This window comes from Aquila chrysaetos, chromosome 12 (genome assembly GCF_900496995.4).
Source record: "Aquila chrysaetos chrysaetos chromosome 12, bAquChr1.4, whole genome shotgun sequence".
NCBI lineage: Eukaryota > Metazoa > Chordata > Aves > Accipitriformes > Accipitridae > Aquila > Aquila chrysaetos.
In genome coordinates, this window is record NC_044015.1 from 39997341 (window position 1) to 40016461 (window position 19121).

A 19121-nucleotide genomic window follows, 5' to 3' on the forward strand; every position below is an offset into this window, starting at 1 on the left:
AGGAAGGGCACATCAGAGAGGGAAATGCCAATAGTCAAAGACTGTCTTACCAAACAGCCATGGGTGAAGCCCTAACACAACCATCTACAGTGCTCCAGCTTGTAACCCAGCAGTAAGCTGCAGCTCACCTCAGCAACAAAACTGGGATAGCCAAGTTTTTGAGTATGATGGAAATGGTTTTGTTTTAAAAGCAAACCAAAAGCCCACATTCTTTTGACAAAAAAAACGTTTTGCTGAAAAGCTGCTGACTACCCCTGGTCTACAGGACCTCACCAACACGAGAGTGCTCTTCTCCAGGAGTCAATGACCAATTTATTAGGATCCCAACTGTCATTCACCGCATCGCAGCACTGCAGTCCACTCTGTCTCCCAGAACAAAGTCCCAGCTCCAAAGAGACACTAACCAGCGCATAAGACAGATGAAGAGGCTGCAAGGACACGGGTGATTTTCTTTTCTGCTGTATCAGTGATCTTTGTGGGAACAGCGTCATGGCTAACAGACTCGCTCCTGATCTCACTCAGGGGAACATGCTGTATATCAGCATGGTGCACAAGCTGCTAAAATCCTGTCAAGTAAAGATGGTTAAACCTCCCCTGAGCAAACCCATGGCATCAGGGTGGGCTCCTAGCTTCAGGGCTGCTGTTGCAGTGAATGCTGGTGGGCAGGAATGGGAGCAGGTGGAGTCAACTGATGTTAATGGAAGAGAAGGGAACTCTAAAAGGGAACTAGCTGGGACAACCGAGCCCACCATGGAGAGCAGATGTTTCCTCAGGCCAGAGGATGGGAGTAAGATTAGCTAGAGGAAGCATTATTTTGTCTTTTAGAAAAGTGGACTGCAGAAAGAAAAAAAAAGTTTTATGTATTCTGGTTGCAAGAAGTCATTTGCTTCATGTTTGCCTTTATCCACAGGAGACTATGTTTTCACTTCTGGAGGGTGGCTTCTGAAAGCAGACCAAACAGCTCCTGCTGGGGACGGACAACATTCAGGCTGTCTGGTCGCCCTCAGAAAAACCATCTTCCCTGCTCCCACCATGCGCACGCATACACTCACAGAGTGCACACATGAGAACAAACCACGCATGCTGCTAGCATTTATAGGAAAATTTGGAATGTATTAAAATGGCTGCTTGGCATGGAAAACACTACGCATCTGTGGCTGACGAGATTTAAAAGCTTGCCCCCGGGTTGCAGACGATCTCCGCTATAAACCCGATCTCTTACTCGGCACATGTTTTGTGTAATTCCTGACGATACGCAAAAGAGAGCCCTTCACCACATGGCTGGCAGGAAAAATCAGAACCCACATTTCACCATGCAGCACAACACAGGAAAAACTAAAAAATCTTTCCCCATTTTCAAGAGACATACATTGTTTCCAGATGGAAAGTATAGCCGGAGGAGGAAACCCATCCTCAGCTGTGAAACCACAGCCGATGCCTAGCCACGTTACTCAGCGCTGCTCCTCCGGCACACAGTGGCTCCTTATGAACCTGAGACGTGCTTTGTGATAGACTCCAGAGGGGTTCTCAGTCTTTTCTTCTTCTGCGTGTTGGCCTCAGCTGGGTGGCTCTGCAGTGTGCTGTATTTGGAGCACAGCCTGTCAATACACCCTGAACTCCAGCTACGATTGCGCTTTACCCCAACTTGAAGCAGAAGCAAGCTCAGCTGCAATTATAGCGTTGCTTAGGGGCACTATGAGTTTGCATGGATGCTATTACACTGCTCAACATCATCCCCGCTGAAAAGGTCATTTGGTGCAACAGGGGAAGAAACAAAAGGGTGGCACCTGATCAGCACAGCTTCTAACCATCTGCTGTACATTGGTGGCTGCTCCATGTTGCTGCCCCATTAATAACCTCACTGGATATTAAAAATTCCCCTGAAGCGTGATGACAGAAAATCAGAACTGAACAACCTCCAATCAGTTCGACCAAGACACCACCATTACTTTCAAGTCTTAAGAGGCCCTACCTCTCTAGCTTTCATAATTACCAATCAAACCTCTCCCCACATGAAGTAACTGGCAAGTGTCTAAACCTTGAAATTCCTGAGTAGAGTGTGCAGGACTTACTACTACTTACTCCAAGCCTGCAGTCTAATCCACAGCTCATGTTGGCTACCTTTCTATACCACTGCATTCACAAATGTATTGAACACCATTTCCCCTACTGGAAAGCATCATGCTTCTGACATTTAGAAACCATCTTCTAATTTAATCTGATCACCAAGTGTATTTATGGGTAATCTATAGCCATTTGGTTTTGTGCCAACATCATCAGTTAGGTTCAATAGCCCTCCTCCCACTCCTCTCTACTCGCAAGGTATTCACAAAACATCAGTGGTATCCCCTCCCAGCCTTCCTTCTGCAAGGCTAAGCAAGGTCAGATCCTGCAACCTGCTTTCTGCTCCCTTGATCACCCTGATGGCTCTTCTCTGCATTTGTTCCAGTTGGCAATCACACCTCTTAACACACTGTGTTTCATCCTGATCACTCCAGATAAGGCCTGACCAGGGCTTTGTGGAACCAAATGAGTATTTTCCTACTGAGAAAACACCTCAGCTGACTACTTTTAGGACTGCTTTCTCACTGCTTCATCGCAGAGGTTCACAGTTTCCCTAAAACTGATAATAGACTTGCCTTCTCCTCCTCCATTTCCAAAAGCTGTTTGTCCATGACAAATGCCATCTATTAATGACTAGTAAGTTCATGTTAAATTATAACCCTGAACACTACTTCTAACTAGAAGCTATGCTTCCTAAACCAACTTAGGTTAAAAAGTGTACTACACCAAACGCAACTAGGAAAGAGAAATAAATCTCAAAATAGTCTCCAATGAAAAAAAAAAAAATCCATTTGGCAGAACAGAAGAGCCATTAAAGCTCTTGATAATTAAAAGGACAAATAAAAAACTGCCTCTTTAATAACTATCTTATATTCAACATGTAACCTGGGATCCTTAGACAAACATTCCGGTTAATTACAGCCCACAGCCTCATGAATGTCTATGTTTAAAGTACATCTTCCCTAGTCACTTCCTTTCTGACCTTCACTGGTTAATTATTGTGTGTGCCTGTGGTTCACACCAAAACAAAAAAAGACAAGAGGAAAAAAAAATCCCCCTGGAACTGGCTTCTAAAGCAAAACAAGACTGGTCATTCTCAAAGTACTCTGAGCTGCAAATAACAAAATGAAACCATTTGTTTGCACTTCCATGGTTCTTTACTACACACAAAAATAATTTCTGTTTCTATGTGGCCCTACCCAGTCAAAACCAAAAATTGTTCCTTTTTTTTTTTAGCTTAAGCAGCATACTGGAAGTATCAGCTCTTCTGTTCTGCCTTACGAAGAAAAGGCTCACCAAGACCCGTCCAGTTATGCCAAGCAAGGTTAAGAACTCTTCGCTTTCACAGAAAAGGTAGGTCAGGATACAGTCATCCAGATCATCTGCTCCAGTGATTTGAGGAAGTGTCTCTTTTCCATAGCCCTCCCCATTTTGAAAGAGCAATGCAAATTAAACATTTCTCCCCATCCCGCTAATTACAAAGCTGTTACTCCTGCCTGTTCTTCATCTTGCGTGTCACGTGCAGTTACTCTACATTCAGCGAGCCTTTGCCTCTTGAGAAAGACAGCCTGGTACAGCAAGGCATCTGCGCCAATCCATAGCAAAGCTGCTTGTTCTCTCTCAGCAGCAGAGAAAACTGTATTTACATAGTTTACTTTTTAAAATGAAAGCATCCCCCTTTGTTCAGCTGGTTCGCTTGCATACAACTCTGCACGTGGCTGGAGGCATCTATCCTACTGGACTCACTATGCTTGGGTCTGAATCCCCAAAGCTAAATGGCACTGGCCAGTTGTGTCCATCTTGTTGGTGCAGTTGAGATGACCTGCCCCTCTGTCCCTACGTGCTCCGCCTGGGTTCTCCTGCCTCCGGGCCTGCTCCATCCGGGCTTGAACCACAGTGTGAGTCACCAGGTATGTGTCGTGGTGGATGAGAGAACCTGCTCGAGGAAGAGCTCTGGCCTTGAGCTACCCTGCCAGTTCAGCCGTGCCCTGGATGCAGCCTTCTTCCTAAACCCGAGGTCCTGTTTCCTTCGGAGTGAACTCCTTCCCCTTTGAGTGAAACAGCTTTGATTTACAACCCGAAGCTGAGGAAATACCCAGCCTGATCCTGACTGCTGAGGGTAAGCGTGGGTTCTTAACACACGAGATGAGCAACAACATGTTCCCTTTTTCCTTACCATTGATTAAAACAGAAAACACCATACAATGCTGCCTGTGGTGCTCTTCTGATAACATTTGATTATTAAGGCTGAAAGCGTCACCCCTAGGCTGCAGCAAAAGGAATGAGCTCCCAAGATACCTTACTGTGAAAATCACCACAGGACTGGATTCTTCAGGAGAGATCAAAGTCACAGCTCATGTTAAAAAACCCCAACCAAACAAGGAAGCCCTGTACAAAGAAGTAGCTTTGTAGCGGAGCCCTAGAGATGAACTGTCCTCCCTGCCTTCTCGCTTGCTTTAAGTGTTCAGAGATTTTCTTAGGCTTCCAAGAGCGCTGCAAACTCCCACAGGAGACATGCACAACAGCTGAACAGGGGCAGACAATGTGACTTTTGGAGAAGGGGAAAAAGCTGCTCTGAAGTTTCTGTTAAAAATACTTTCAATTATCCATGACAATGTTTTGACAATGCAAATGGCATCTGGATGTGGGAAGAGAATAAACTGTGATGAATATCCTGCTGCGACCACTACATTTCTGGCCTGATTCGGTGCTCGTGGAAGCCAGTGACAGCTTTGCTATCGGTTTCAGTGGGTGCAGGTTTCACACCATCCCTGTTTACCCTGAGGCATGGCAAAGGCAGCCATCAGTCTCCCTGACACATCGTTCAGGCAATGTAAAAGGGCTCTAAATGAACACAAATGTAAATTTAGTCTTCCCAAGTCACCTTTTACAGTACCCCATCAATGTAAAGGGAGCTTCAGCAGAAATAAGATGCTAGCTCTGAATGTAGTGAACAGAAGTGTTTTCCCCTCAATTCAAAACCATAAAGACAACAAGCTGTGATTACTCCAGGAATCTGCCTATATACAATGTATGAGCCCTGGATGATGGAGAATCTTCAAATCACTGAATGTCTGAGAGCAGGGTCACCTCCTTTCAGCCAGGGCTCTGCTGAAGACCCCCGCAGCCCCACACAGCAGCGCCTCATGGCACCATGAAGTTCCATTCACACAGAAGCATCTCAGAAGGGGCTGGACCCATGAGGGTGGAAACAATTTTCTCCAGACTCCATCGAGAGCTGGGGACAGGAAAACTGAAAATTCTCAGCAAGAGAATAAAAAGCAGTGGCAAAAATCACATTCCAGTCTTTGTGTGAGCCTGAAATGCAATAGCAAAACAGAGGGTAAGGCAGGTATGTTATTGCAAGTCAGAGGGATTTTCTTTAACTGTGGAAGCAGTAAAGGAAGAGCAAAACTCTTTCCAAGGAAAGACACCTTCAAAACAGTGATGGTCTGACCAAAGCAGCAGTTATGGATTCCCTAGGTAACTGGATCTCAGGATGGTCCAAGAGCAATGACACGGCACTGAGACAGGGGCTCACGTGAAAGGCTACGTGAGTTTGCCTGAACTGTGTAAGTTGCATGATGTTTAAAGGGTGATTTTTTTCTTTTTCTGTATTTGAACTCTAAAAAGCCTGCACACCTTTTCCTCTGCCTGCCCCTGGAAAAACTGGAGTGTGGGGATACAACATGCTTCAATTACTGGGACATTCAGGAACTCAGAACTGACCTTTTTGGTGATGGTGGGGCTTCCACGTCCCATTTCTCTGCTAAGCAGCCCCGTACCCAGAAAATGTACTGGGATAATGCAACTGGGAATCTGAAGCACACACAGATGAAGGGGTGAGTGCTCAGTGGGGACAGTACAGCACAACCCCAGAGGGACCAGACACGGCACTCGGCTTGGTCAGTACAGAACACCCAGCCCTCCTGAGAGTTAACAGGCAGCTTAGCTGGTACAATGTATTGACAGTTTTTTTATTGAGACATCTTAATGAGTGAACTTTATCTCTGCTGGTGTGGATCCTGCCCTCCGCTAACTCTCCTCTGGTCCCTCAAACACCATATGAGCTGAACAGGGGTACTAAATAGAAGTGCATCTGTTCCTACACTGAGATGGAAACGATACCATACATGCAGCTACTGAAGTATTATGATGCTGCAGAAGGACATATTCCAATAGAGTTTAATAAAAAAATTATTACCAATTATTTCCAATTAAAAATTAACAGTTTCGGGCAAGATTTCAGGTATTATTAACCCACTATAGCAAGTTTAACTCAGGAGTTTCTTCTGATGGAGTCAAGCAGAATTAGTAAGTACATGTGACGGCCAAAGTTCAGGCTAAAAATCTGTTCTAGTTTAAAGCCCTCCAACAAAAATACAGCAGGACCTAGTCAGAAAGATACCTTGTAACAGACAGTCTTAAAAAGGTATTTTGAAACTGCTGTAGCAACCACTGACAGCTGCTATCCCCAATATTTAAAGATTCCAGTAGTGATAAACAGACACCGCATGACACTGGAGCTCTGTATATACCCTTGAGGTGCACCACACTGGTTGAAGAAAGCACAGGCAGTAAATCAGGGCTGTGAAGACCACATCTGTGGTCTTTCTAAGAAACAGAACAGCAGATCTCAGGTTTCTTTTTCTACCAATACTATAAGAACCAGCTTAGAAGCTTGCATCTGTTTGGTAGGTAGGTCTTAAAGTAATTTACCTTCGTGGATCTGAATTAAAACCCATTTGAATTACACGCTATCAGGCAAACCAAGAGCAGCATGGCTACTTCCTGTGAATAAGACAAATGCTACGTCTACCTCGATGAGTAAGCCAAACCGGAGGGCAGAGTGTGAAAATGTGATGGATCTATTCTTCTTTAAACAATGGAACAGGGGAGGGCTTCCAGCAGCCACCAACACAGCTCTTGGGACTTCCGTATGCTGCTTGCTTGAATCTCTCACCCTCTGAAGTAGTAGCATTCACAGCAGCATATTCTGTGTCAGCACAGGAAGGGCTACAGCTCAGTCTGGGCACCTCTGGGTACAACATCTCTTCTGCCCACAAGTTTTTGCCTTCTCGTGCACTGGATGTGCAGCCCATGAACCAGGAACTTGAGATTTCTCAGAAGACAACACTACAATATGGGAAATCCCAGAGAGAAATACAGCAGTCTTAGAAACAAGCGTAAAAGAAAGGGTCGGAGATGCAACAGCCCTGCTCCGGGAGGAGCTGACCTCATTGCAGACCACCTGGGTCCTTCTGCAGGCACAGCCTGCATCAACAGTAAACTCCACAAATGAATCTGACGTGGCGAAAAGACCACCTCTGCCTGCACACACGCACTGCTGCCATTTGGTTGGTTTGAAAACACATCGAGCGGATTAGATCAAAAGGTACGCAAAGGTGGCACATCCATGCTACTGCCTGATGAACTTAGTGCACCGAGCTAGTGCCTGATGCAGGCAGAAACATTGTCAGCACCCGCAGTGGTCACCCCAGGGCCATTTTATTTTACTTCCTGGCAGGGCTGCAGAACTCTTACGCTCTCCCTTCTAGTACTTGTCTCTCATGTGACTATTTCTATGACTACAATCAAGAACCAGGAAAAATGGTCTGGCAGCAAATCCATCTCTCTCTGTTCCCGAGACCTTGATCTGTCACGTTAACCCCTGGCTGGTGCACATCAAAGTTTGCAGAGAACCAGCAGAGAGGAGCAATGTTTTCACCCGTGTTCAGATCCTGAGTGGGGTGGGATTGATGCCACTCCTCTACCTCCCACCTAGCCTTTTCCTCTGACCTCCTTTTTCTTTGTCCGTGACCCTTCTCCATCACAGCTTCTGTAACTGCAACTATTTGTACCTACAGTCTTCTCATTCAATGGCACGGAAATGATACTCCTTTCACTACTGTCCACAGCCTCCTGAATAGCACCAGCAAAACTGATGTTTCCCACTTTCACTCTGCTGCTAGTCACAGTGAGGAGAGGTACCAGCGTCGCCAAAGGCTATCTGGTCAGACCTGCAAACAGAAAAACTGTGGTTCCCACCTGGAACCACATCCCTAACTTGGAATATAGATCTGCAGAAACCTGGTGTTAGCCGGCAATTTCCTATAAATATTCCTCTTTTAAAGAAAAACAAAACAAAACAAAACTTTGTGAAATACAAGGATGTTTAACACTGCGAGTCTCAAACACCTCTGCACGTCCGAGGAGCTGTGCTAACGTTAACCAGCTGCTTATCGCACACAAAAGGAAGGGAACTATTTTCTCCATTTTGCAGGCAGCGAGGAAGCGAGCGGGCAGGTCTGGCGCTCCCAGGTACGGGCTGCAACGCCCGGACCGGGCTCTGGCCGCCGCTCCCCGCCGCAGGCTCTGGAGGGGAGGGAAGGCGAACGCGGCGCCCAGCAGCCGGGGCCCGCCGCGGGCAGCCCGGGCCGGGGACAGGGGCTCCGGGGCTCCGGCACCCCCGCACCGGCAGGAAAACGCTCGCCGCGCTGCCGGCAGCGCCGGGCCGCCCATTGTGCGGCGAGAGGGGACTGCACAATGCGCCCGGCCGGCCTTTGTTCACGGGGAGCTGAATTAAACAGCTCTTTTCCTCCTTTTTTTTTTTTTTTTTTTCCCCTCCTCCCCCGCCCCTTCCCCGGGGAAGCGGCACGGCGCGAAGCGGACACCGCACACACACACACACACACACGGCCGCATCCCCCACCCCTTTGTTGCAGACTGGGGGGGAACGGCAGACCCGCGGCGCCGGCCTGGGCGGACCCTACCCGGCGGCCCGGCCGGGGGCTTGCTCACGGCAGGCCCCGGCGCAACGGCCCGGCCCCGGCCCCGGCGCCGGCTCCGGCTAAGCTCGGCCCGCCGCCGCCGCGCCGGCGCCCTGTCAGCGGCAGCCCGAAGGCCGGGAGGGCGGCGGGCGCCCGCGGGCCGCGCCGGGCCCGTTCGCCGTCCCCCCCCCCCCCCCCAGGGGCGCGGCACCGGTCGTCGTCCCCGTCCCCCCCCACCAGCAGCAGCTCCCCGCCGGCCGGGCCCGGCTCGGCCCGGCAGCCCGCCCCTTGCCACGGCGACGACCGTGTGGCCGTAGCCCCGTCCCGCGGCCGCTGCCGCTGGTCGGCCGCGCTACCTGCTGATCTTCTGGGCGAAGGCGCGGCGCTCGGCCATGGCCGCGCTGCCGGGGCTCCGCGCGGCCGCTCCTCAGGGCTGGCGGAGCCGAGGAGCCGGGAACGGGCGCCGTAATGCTCCGCGGAGGCGCGCACCCGCCCCAGCTCCCACCCTCGGCGCTCGCCCGCCTCCTCCCCCTTCGCCGTGCGAGGGGCCGCTCCTCGCAGACATACGGCGGGGCGGGCGGGGAGTGACCGTCGCCGTTCCCCGGCCCCGTCCCTCGGTTGGGGCGGCCGGCCCGGGACCCGCACCGGCAGCGATCCGGCCTCCGTCCCCCAAGGCTCGGGCGGGCTTCGCCGAGCGCGTCCCGTTCGCGGCGTGGGTGCGGGGGGAGAGCGCCTTCGGTTGTTCAGCTCGCCCGCGGGGCCGCTTTATCCCCGTTTAAAAAAAAAAGGGGGGGGGGGTGGGGGGTATTACTGGCGATAATGGAAGACCCGCTGGCGGGGAGGGAAAATGGCTCTTGGCCCGGCTCGCCACCAGCCAGCATCTGTGGGAGCGAGACCCGCAGAGCCCGGCTGGAGGCTGCGGGCAGCGGAGGCCTCAGCTCGCAACCGCGGCCGGGGGTCTCGCGTGTGCTGACCCTTGGAAGCGCCGGGCTGGGGCTGTTCCGCGGCTCCAGGCTGTCACGGGTCGGCGGGTCCCCTGGCCACCCATACCCCCAGCCGGCGTGGCACCGAGGGACGCCGCTGATGACCGCGCTCCCGGACGCCCTGCGTGCCTGCGGGGACGAGACGGGGCTCTCCGTCCATCGTAACCCTGTACGGGGCCAACTTTTCCTTCACAAAGGCTAAAAATTGTCCCTAACGGGGATCTACAAGATGGACGGGATAGTGTAACGACCATCGTTCCACCCAAACAGGTCATTACTACCAGTCCCTCCATAAACGTGTAAATGCTCATCCTAATGGGAAGAGGAGGTAGGGGGTGGGGAGTTGAAAACTATTTTGGGACTTCAAAAAAAGATTGAGCCTAGGACACATTCTAGCAGATAATTCAAAGTCAGTGTTACACGACATATGCTGTGCGTTAATCTAAACCAGAGAACTATTAATAGAAATCCAGGAAGTGTCCAAAAGTAGCGAGTGTTAATTCATCCGATTCCATCTGTTTGCATTGTGTGAATGTTTCTAGCACATTGCGACTGCAATCTGAGTATACCAATTTTTCCACTAGCAGAAGCCACTGATTTCCAGCTGCGTGTAATTTCTCTGCTTTTCTGTTTGTATGTGTTTACTCAGGGAATGGCAGGCCCCGAAATCTGCAAATATATACATATGTGAGTAATCGCACTGCAGTCAATCAGACTCTGTGCATACCTAAAGCGAATCCCATGTGGATACGATTATGGCCCACTACAGAAATGTGCTGTCATGCGTTACACAGATGCACACACACACGTGCATACAGATGGAGATACTGCAAAGCAAAGACCTATTGTATGCCACTGAGAAAGGGCTGCTCTTCTCCAAGGGGGATGGGGAGAAAATATCCCACAAACGTCTGCCGGGACAAAGACTTTTGCTCTTGAATTACTGCCTGCGTGTAGAACTGCACACAGGGTAAGTCCATCACACAGAGTGGACGGGGTAAGCCAATGAGCTGTTTACCTTCATACATCCACGTAAGTTGTGGATGCCCCATCCCTGGAAGTGTTCAGGGTCGGGTTGGATGGGGCTTTGAGAGACCTGGTCTAGTGATGGATGTCGCCATCCCTGGCAGGGGGGTTGGAACTAGATGATCTTTAAAAGGTCCCTTCCAACCCAAACCCTTCTACGATTCTAAGAATAAATTCTCGTACACAGTGTGCGCGCCTACAAGAACAGACCTAAGCATGAGGGACCACCAGAAATGTTTCCTCTCTCCCATCCCCCATCCCGTATGGAATTTCCTTTCCAAAATGGCATCAGTCTGAGATGCGGGAGGGCTAATTTAATCCTGCCTTACGGGAAAATGTCACTGCCTAACTCTTTCATACCGAAACCGCGAATCCCGTGTTTATGAAAAGGGAAATTCTTATCTCCGCCAGAAGGTGCAAAGAGCAGTCCAGCCCCAGAAGCCCTGACATACAGAGCTATCCAGGGTCGATCAAGAGACCTCTTGGATTTTAGGTTTCATCTTCCCTTCCTGTCAGTTACTACCACAGACAGAAGAACTAGATTAAGTTGTGGGACGCGTAAAGTTGGCTCGGTACCAAGGGTACGCTTCAAAATGCAGTAATGACACGGGCGACTTTAGGTCTCCGTCTGATGAGCAGGAATGGCTTAGCTTGAAACAGCCACCCACCACCCATAGTGCCTGCCTCACCCTGCACAGGCGTGTGAGCCATATGTCAGCTGCTTCCTACATCTCCAAAGTCTGTAGCACAAGGGCTTGAGGTAACTAGTTGCTGAGTTCTGATGTCACCTTTGCTCATCTGTCAGTGCCCTGCTCTTCACCGACTTTTTCTGCGGCTTAGAGCTTGGCCAGATGAGCTCTGGCAGACTTGATTCCAGCCGTCCACCCACCTCTGTGCTGGAGGCGACCGACGGGAAGGGCAGTCGGATGAGACGTGCCTGCACCTCAGCTGCGCCCGACAGATGTGCTCTGACATCTGAAACTGCGAGGAAGGGAAGTCTCTGCGTGGATACCAGAGTTTGAAACTGCTAGCTGAGGCGGGGACACACATCCTGCTCTGCCACCCTTGCCAGAGAGGCCGCAGCCTCGCTGGAAGAGTAGGACAGTGACTGGGAGCAATCAAGCTTTAAATTAACGCAATAGTCTCTCCTTGACAGTGGAGGGCCTTTGCACCAATTGCAGATCATCCCTGCAGTAGGCTACAAAGCTAAAATGGAGCAGGGGACAGGAGCCCACCTCTTTATGAATGATTTGTTATTCATCTTGTTGAAGCATATAAATGTACGGAAGTATCAACAGAGATGAAAAAAAACCCTAACCACCCTATCTAATGTGGAACATCTATGTACAAAAATACAAAATATATGTATTTTCAATTCAAATATACAAAATGGATATAAAATAAATCTCTATCAAATACAGTATATATTATGTGCTCTCAATGGGAGGGTATTGCTTTGCAGATAAATAGGCCTTCTCCATATAGTTGGTCTAAATATGAACAAAATCCCTCAATTCATTTAAGAATCAACATCAACAACTGCATTTCAGAAAAATAACAAAGACTCCTCATTACTTTTCAGACAGTAACAGCCCAGCAAAAGTCTACAAAGTCAATGCCAATTACTTTAAATAGTAAGAGATCACTGAGATTGGTAGAAATGTACACATGACCTTATAAAGTGAACCAAGAGCTTCTGTAGATTGACTCAAAATTTTGCAGTGCTTGGAGCATTAACGAAAAGAAGTCAAGGAAAAAATGAAGAAATATGAGAGAAAAAAATTGCAGTCTTTTACCATTATAAATCCAATAATGCCAAACACTAAAATTCATGGTATCAACAAATCCTGCCTCCATATCACTGGCAAGTCAGTATGATTGATGTTGTGGCGTCACTGTGTTATTTCGAGTACTAAGGTGAGTGCTGCCACTGACAGGCACTGCGAGTCACATAACCTTTCTGCCTCTTGTTTTCTCCTCTTAAAAGTGAATTAATTGAAGGAAACGTTTTGTCTGAAGAAACAAACTCATGCTTTGCAAGAGGAGAATGTGACCAGTTGGACAGAGGCCTGTTACATGGAATTTCAGTCTGCAAAAAAAAATCAGGTAAAAAAAATTCAGGCATCTCTTTAGGAACTAGCAGCTTCCTCCAATTAAAAAACAACCATTTTGTGGTAAATTTTATCTGCAGTAGAAAACGGAACTGTTTTCTTTTAAATTAGGGTGAAATTGTATGCAGTTGATGATATATTTGGAGTGTTAGGCTGCTTATTTTTCCTAAAGTTGTTTGTGCCTATGTATTGTCCTCAAGGGTGACTGGTACCTCAGAATGAGGGTGAAGACAAATCAAGACTAACTTCAGCGGAGGGACTGTGTACTCTGCAATTAATACCTCCATACAGCCCACCTTAATTTAAATTATTGTTTGGATAGAGGCTACCTATTTCTACTAACCAATTTAAAACCTGGAACTTTATCAGCATTATGAGGATACTGAATAGTTACTCTGCCTTAACACGTTGTAATGCTTCATCATGTTTTAGAAAGCAAATAAGGAACCTAGCTTGTTCTACTCCAGATTCCAACGGTAGAATGCATCAGCCTTTGAAAGACATCACTACCTCCAAAAAGGGGTTAGCTGATTTATGCAGCCATCATCAATAAGCATCTGCTGCTCCGGGTAAGTGGTCTCTGAGAAGCTGGGGACTGATCCTCACTTGTCATGGATGCATTAGTACTCCAGCAGGACAAAGACTGAGCATATACTACACTGGGAGTTGAAGGACACTGTGAAAGGTGATGGGTCTCCACTGTAGCTGCTGCATTTCCCTTCTAGTTACCTTGCTAATTTGGGGCCTGGGGGAAAAGCCCAGCAATTTGTCAAAACATGGACCATCATGTTGAAAGTCACCTTTTCGTCTTCTCCGATAAACCATGTAACAAAAAGGTGAGGAATGAACAGTTGAGTCTACATCTGCGAGCTGTATTTGGGCTAAGCACCTATCTGAAGTTCACGGCCTAGACACAGTGCTCTGTTAACACACATGTATCCGTGAAACAACATCTCTCACACTGACGGGGTGTGAACAAAGAAGCATTTCAAGCAATTCACTAGGGTACCTGTCCATAAACCACAGGCATCTTTTAAAACACCTGACTAAAATGCTTTTTTTTATTGAGAATGAATTTTACTCGGTTATAATCAAGTCTGGTAAATGCATCCTGTGAACACAGATGTAACTCGTAGAGCCTGATCATTATAAGATTAGGTCCTGAACAAGAAAAATCTTTTGGATTGTAGCCGTAAAACATTTTGCAAAAAGCGAACCGATCCTGTGTCTTGTTTGTTAGCAGTCTATTTACCCAGTCCATTGCTTCCTTGTTCTTCTTACGTAAACTTCCTCAAAGCCAACACGCTGAAAACAGTTTCCAGTGAAAATGTGTCCAACATAATTCAACAAACAATGTAGTAAATAAGGGACTGCAAATTCAGAGAGCCATCTACTGGCAGCTAAGTGAAAGGAATTGAATTCATTAAGGGCCAAATCCTCTCTGCCCCTCTCTGCAAATAATTCCTTCAAAGATAAGGAACTACACATGGGTAATGTAAACTGTACAAGCATAATTATCTTCTCAAGACATGTAAGGCAAGACTGAAGACGCTGGTGTTCTCAGAGCAAGAAGGAGCAGCCTCGTTTGCCCAGCACCCAGTTTCTGCTGGGCGAATGAGAAACTAAGAGAATAAAGAGTGAGGAGTCTCTGAGTGCCTGCAGCCTTCACTATATCCCTCACAACCATGTTATTTCTTTTATAGATGGCTCAAGCCAGGCATAGCACAAGCTAATGACAGCAGAGCTGGAAGCAGAGCCAAGGTGCCCCGAGTACAGTGTTTCAAAGACCACTTTTACAGGGAATGGTGTTCTTCACCCCAGACATCAGAAGATCACAGGGGATCCTCACAGCTGGAAGGGAAATACTTTGTAGTTCTGGATACCAAATCAAATCATATCAACTACTGCATGAAGCAAAACAGCTGTGTGTAAAACATTCTGCCTAGAGCAGAATCTCCCAGCTCGCGAGTCTGACCCACAAGAGGATCATGCTTCCTCTCCCAGGCAGAAGCACGGCAGTTGCATGCACCGGTGCTATTTGAAAATGCGGGAAGCAGCAGTGGTGTCTGGTTCCTCCCTTTCTCTTGGACTTACCTCCACTATTTTAGGTGGTACAGCTGGGGAGATCAGCAGACACGGCGGCAGGAATGGTGGCCAGACTCATACTTCTACAGCAGGAAAAGTTCCTTTTGAGGGTGAAATGAAAATTCAAATCCTCAACTGCACTAGCCTTTCTGCAGCCTTCTTCATACAGCAGTATTTGATGTCTGCTTCATTTTTGCCTTTATTCTTTGACTCCTGGCATTATTACTTTCAGATTTCTTCAGTTTAATAGATGGGTTCAAGGAACTTAAATCACCTCAGATAAAGACTCACAGTCTTCCCAACTGAGCTTCCATTAATTTCTGCTCATGTTTATCATTTTCAGGTAGTTTATGTTTCTACCCTGAATACAGCTTTCAATCTCTCCCAGCTTAATACTCTGTAAATGCCACTAATGCGCTCTTTATCTTCTCTTCCAGATATTTAACTAAGATCTTAAATTAAGGGTAGCCTTGGCACAGATTCTTAGGGGTATCCTACTGGAGCCTCCTCATCCCTAGCCTAATCCTGGGATAGAGTAAGAAAATCTGGTTTTGGATGGAGTGAGTGGTACGAGCAGAAGCGTTCTGGCTAAATCAGCGGAGACAAACACCTCAACAGCAATCTAGTGAGGGGTATGCTCATTCTGTCTCTTTCATCCTGCATTACTGCTTGAAAGCATGGTGCACAAATTACTGCCACAGTTGCTTCCACAGGGAGATTGACATACCAGGCACACGTGAGCAGATTCACACTTGGGTGGACAGGTGAGTCTAGTCTGGAGAAGGACCTCAGGGCCACCCTCAGCAGACGGCGTAGTCAGAGTCTGTGCATGCAGGTGGGAACATCTCAAGAAGCAACCTGGGAGAATCCTTTGTTCCCTGAAAGGATCCCTCAAGCATACATGCTACTTTGTTGCTTTACAGTGTGCATGCATTGACTATTAACCTGGAAGATCCCAACTTCTCTGCAACAGCCATGACGTTCTGGAGTAACAGGTTTGCTTCAGAGACAAAATAGTTGTCACAGCTTTTAGTTTTTCATCAAGAATGCTTCTCATCTTTATAAAGTTCTGTATCATTTATCTAACCATTCTATTTCTAGTAGTGTTGCTAAGCGCAAGCAACCCTTCCACAGGCACATCTGAGGTTTTCTGTTCTTAAATGGGTGGGAGCAACCTTGTTGTAACCTATTTTAACAAGCAGTTCTGTGAGCAGCAGAATTAACACAGCCAGGATTCCATTGTTCTCCCTTTATCCTATTCCAGGGTCTCTCTTTACCTGAGCAGCTATTTCCACAAAAACTGGAGGTATTTAGTATCTCTGAGGCTCTGCAGACTTGATTAAATTGCTGAGCAGTTTCAAAACTTTCCAGAGGGAAACAGATCAGAGATGGCTTACTTCCCTAGGAAATGAAAGCAAAAATAAATGAGGAAAAATTCCCTTCCCTATAGCTCCTTAACCCCAGATCTGCTCTGTTTAGACAACAAACGGGTGTTTTGGAAAGCACATACTGTCAGCCAAATGTTTAATGGGCTTTTCTAAATATATTGCAGATTATTGGTGAATGCTTAGACGACTTCCCAGAGGCAATCTAGTAGGCTAGTGGCAGATACAGGACTAGAAGCTTCATTCCCCTGACTGCCCAGCAGTTCAGTGTTTCAGGACATGGTTTAGTGGGCATGGTGGTGTTGGGTTGACGGTTGGACTCGATGATCTTAAAGGTCTTTTCCAACCTAAACAATTCTATGATTCTATTATCTTACCATTCTGCAGTATTTGGTGCGTAAATGTTGTGTAACATTGTGTAACGGAGATATCTCCAAGATCCATAAAGCAGAGAGTATCCTCTCTAATTTTTAGTCTTCTTGGCATTGCCACTTGCTGTTACCCGCTTGGTTTACCTATTAAAAAAACCAAAGACAAATTATATTTTCCATGAACACAGATTTAGACATTTCCTTACTAGTACCATATTAATTTAGCACAAATAGAGCTCAAAGATGGTTTGCGTAGCCTTTATGCCATTAAAATGTTGAAAGTGTAAACTCTGTGACATTTGTTAGAAGTTTGTTGAATGCAATATGTTCTCTCCCACTCCCTCTGCAAATCTTTCCTACAGAAATAGGAATTAGTGAATGTGAAGAAAACTCTCTCTTTACAGATAGTTATTTATGGTTGCCTGAGTAATTATTTTGCAATCAAAGCTTTGTTTTGCATGATCTGACTGATGCAAAAAGCAGAAAATAAATATCTTCATTCTCATAACCTGATTGCCTGAGGGATTTACAATGTATATCCAGATGGCATATTGTGTGGCCTATCAAATCAAGGCATGGTTATTAAATTTCTGAGCAGGAAGGTGCAGGCAACTAATTTCAGGCAAGGGAATAGCCATTTCATTTGATCAACGGAATAATTCTTTGTTCAACATTTAGCCAAATCCAAGCCACGTTAGCTACTCAGCTCTCAATATTCGAGACCATACACAAACAGACAAGCACATTCATCTTTGTCTTTGAGAATAAAAGCAAAGATGAAATTTTAAAGAACTATTATTCCTAAAACAGGTCATAGAATTCCAAAGGCAGGAGGCCTGCTTCCTTCCGCACTGACAGATTACCCGCTATTGTGGGGCCACAGTCCTTCATGAGTTTAGTACAAACAGCAACATGGTTTTTATTTTTAAATCTTCATCTTTTCTTGGAATATAAAGACATAGATGGTGTGCGTGCCACTTTCTGTGTATTACCCCTCCTTTCCAGTTTTGAAAAGGAACAGTAACTACATGTGACCATTCTTCAGGATTTTTAAAATTTTATCATGTTAGTGTTATTACTGTAACTCTGCTATAGAGAGATGCTTGCTGCTACAGTCTGAAAGATTCCTAAAAGAGATGAGGATTGTGCTCAGTAATTTATAGGAACACCGAAACAAAGTGCTGTTAGCAAGCAGTGAGCTGAAAGGCAGGGGAAGGATTAGAAAGGTGATCTCCTACATCTCCACTTCAAGCCAATAGCTAGACCTTTGAAACAAGATGTTGTCTGCTTTGCACATCAATACCTAAGATCCTCTTTACCAATCGACCCTACTACGTGAAATATATTATAGCCATGAGATTACGTAACAAAACCCAACATGAAATACATGAAACATCTATTGCTGCTCTCTGTACTGAAGCTTAATTTTAGGTCATGTGCTATCATCATGTGCTGATTGTAAAAAAATTAAACTCAGGCTGATCATTTTTGACCAGCAGAAGGCAGTAAAATCACAAAATGGAAAAAACCACCTAACTTTCTTCATGAACCCAAACTTGTGCTGTTGAGTACATGGAGAATGCAGGGATGTCGCCCTTCTGTAGGATGTTAAGCACAAATGCCAGTTCCAGACATTCAAGAAATTCAAAACTGCAGAATTTAGGAGGGATGTGAGGTTTGTTTGGTTTTTTTTTAAACGCTCAGCTCCTGATGCAGCCAATGATTATTTTTAAGCAGCTTATGGCAAACAGATTAATGAAGAACCTACTTTACAAAAGACCAAAAAAAACCCAAAAAAACCCTCAGCACATCTAGCCTAGGAGGGTGAGAGGGGACGATGTACTTTTAGAAAAGAAATAAAGCAGCAGGTTGAACTGGAAAAACACTGTTGGCGCGTGAACAAACACGTATGCGTGTAGGCTGGAGATTTAAGTACCACCGGCCTCCAGAGAACTTGGAGATCTGGGCACCATTTTGCTGTAGTGGAGTCAAAAGACCCAAAATTAAAAAAAAAAAGAGAGGAAAACACCTTGATACGTCAGCTGGAGACTCCGTGAGGGGGCAGCGCGCTGCGGCCGCCGCGGACGGCCAGGCCGGGGCCGGGGCCGGGGCCGGACGGCGGGGCCGGACTTCCCGCGCAAAGCCTCCGGCCTCCCGCCCCGCTCCCGCCTTTCGGGGGCTCGTCTCCAGCCGCAGCCCGTCCCCGTCCCCGTCCCCGCTCCTCCTCCTCCTCCTCACCGCCTCCTCCTCCGGCGGCGGCAAGCCCGCCGCCCTCCCGCCGGACTACAACTCCCAGCGTGCCCCGCGCGGGCCCGCCGCCCGGCCC

At 47.1% G+C, this 19121-nt stretch overlaps 1 protein-coding gene and 1 long non-coding RNA gene across 18 annotated transcripts in view; both read right to left on the bottom strand.

Annotated features, from left to right (window-relative positions):
• The window catches only part of DOCK7 (dedicator of cytokinesis 7), a 110264-nt gene extending 100941 nt beyond the window's left edge, over positions 1-9323 (bottom strand). For all 15 annotated transcript variants that reach the window (XR_005933642.1, XM_030031843.2, XM_030031842.2 and 12 more), the window contains exon 1: positions 9191-9323. Coding sequence is in view for 14 of the 15 variants with exons in the window: in XM_030031843.2 (XP_029887703.1) it covers positions 9191-9228 (38 nt within the window). In the remaining variant the exon portion in view is untranslated. The remainder of the gene's footprint in view (positions 1-9190) is intronic.
• A 3615-nt stretch (positions 9324-12938) lies between these two features.
• Positions 12939-19113, bottom strand: LOC115348968. Of its 3 annotated transcripts, XR_003925981.1 has the most exons (4): positions 19034-19113; positions 18328-18445; positions 16802-16939; positions 12939-16440 (listed from the first exon to the last, which is right to left on the bottom strand). It is a non-coding gene; the product is annotated as an uncharacterized LOC115348968 (long non-coding RNA). The 3 variants fall into 3 exon arrangements; XR_003925980.1 differs by lacking the exons at positions 18328-18445; positions 19034-19113 and adding an exon at positions 18825-19023; XR_005933688.1 differs by lacking the exon at positions 19034-19113 and having other exon boundaries at positions 18328-19023.
• Between the last annotated feature and the right edge of the window lie 8 nt (positions 19114-19121).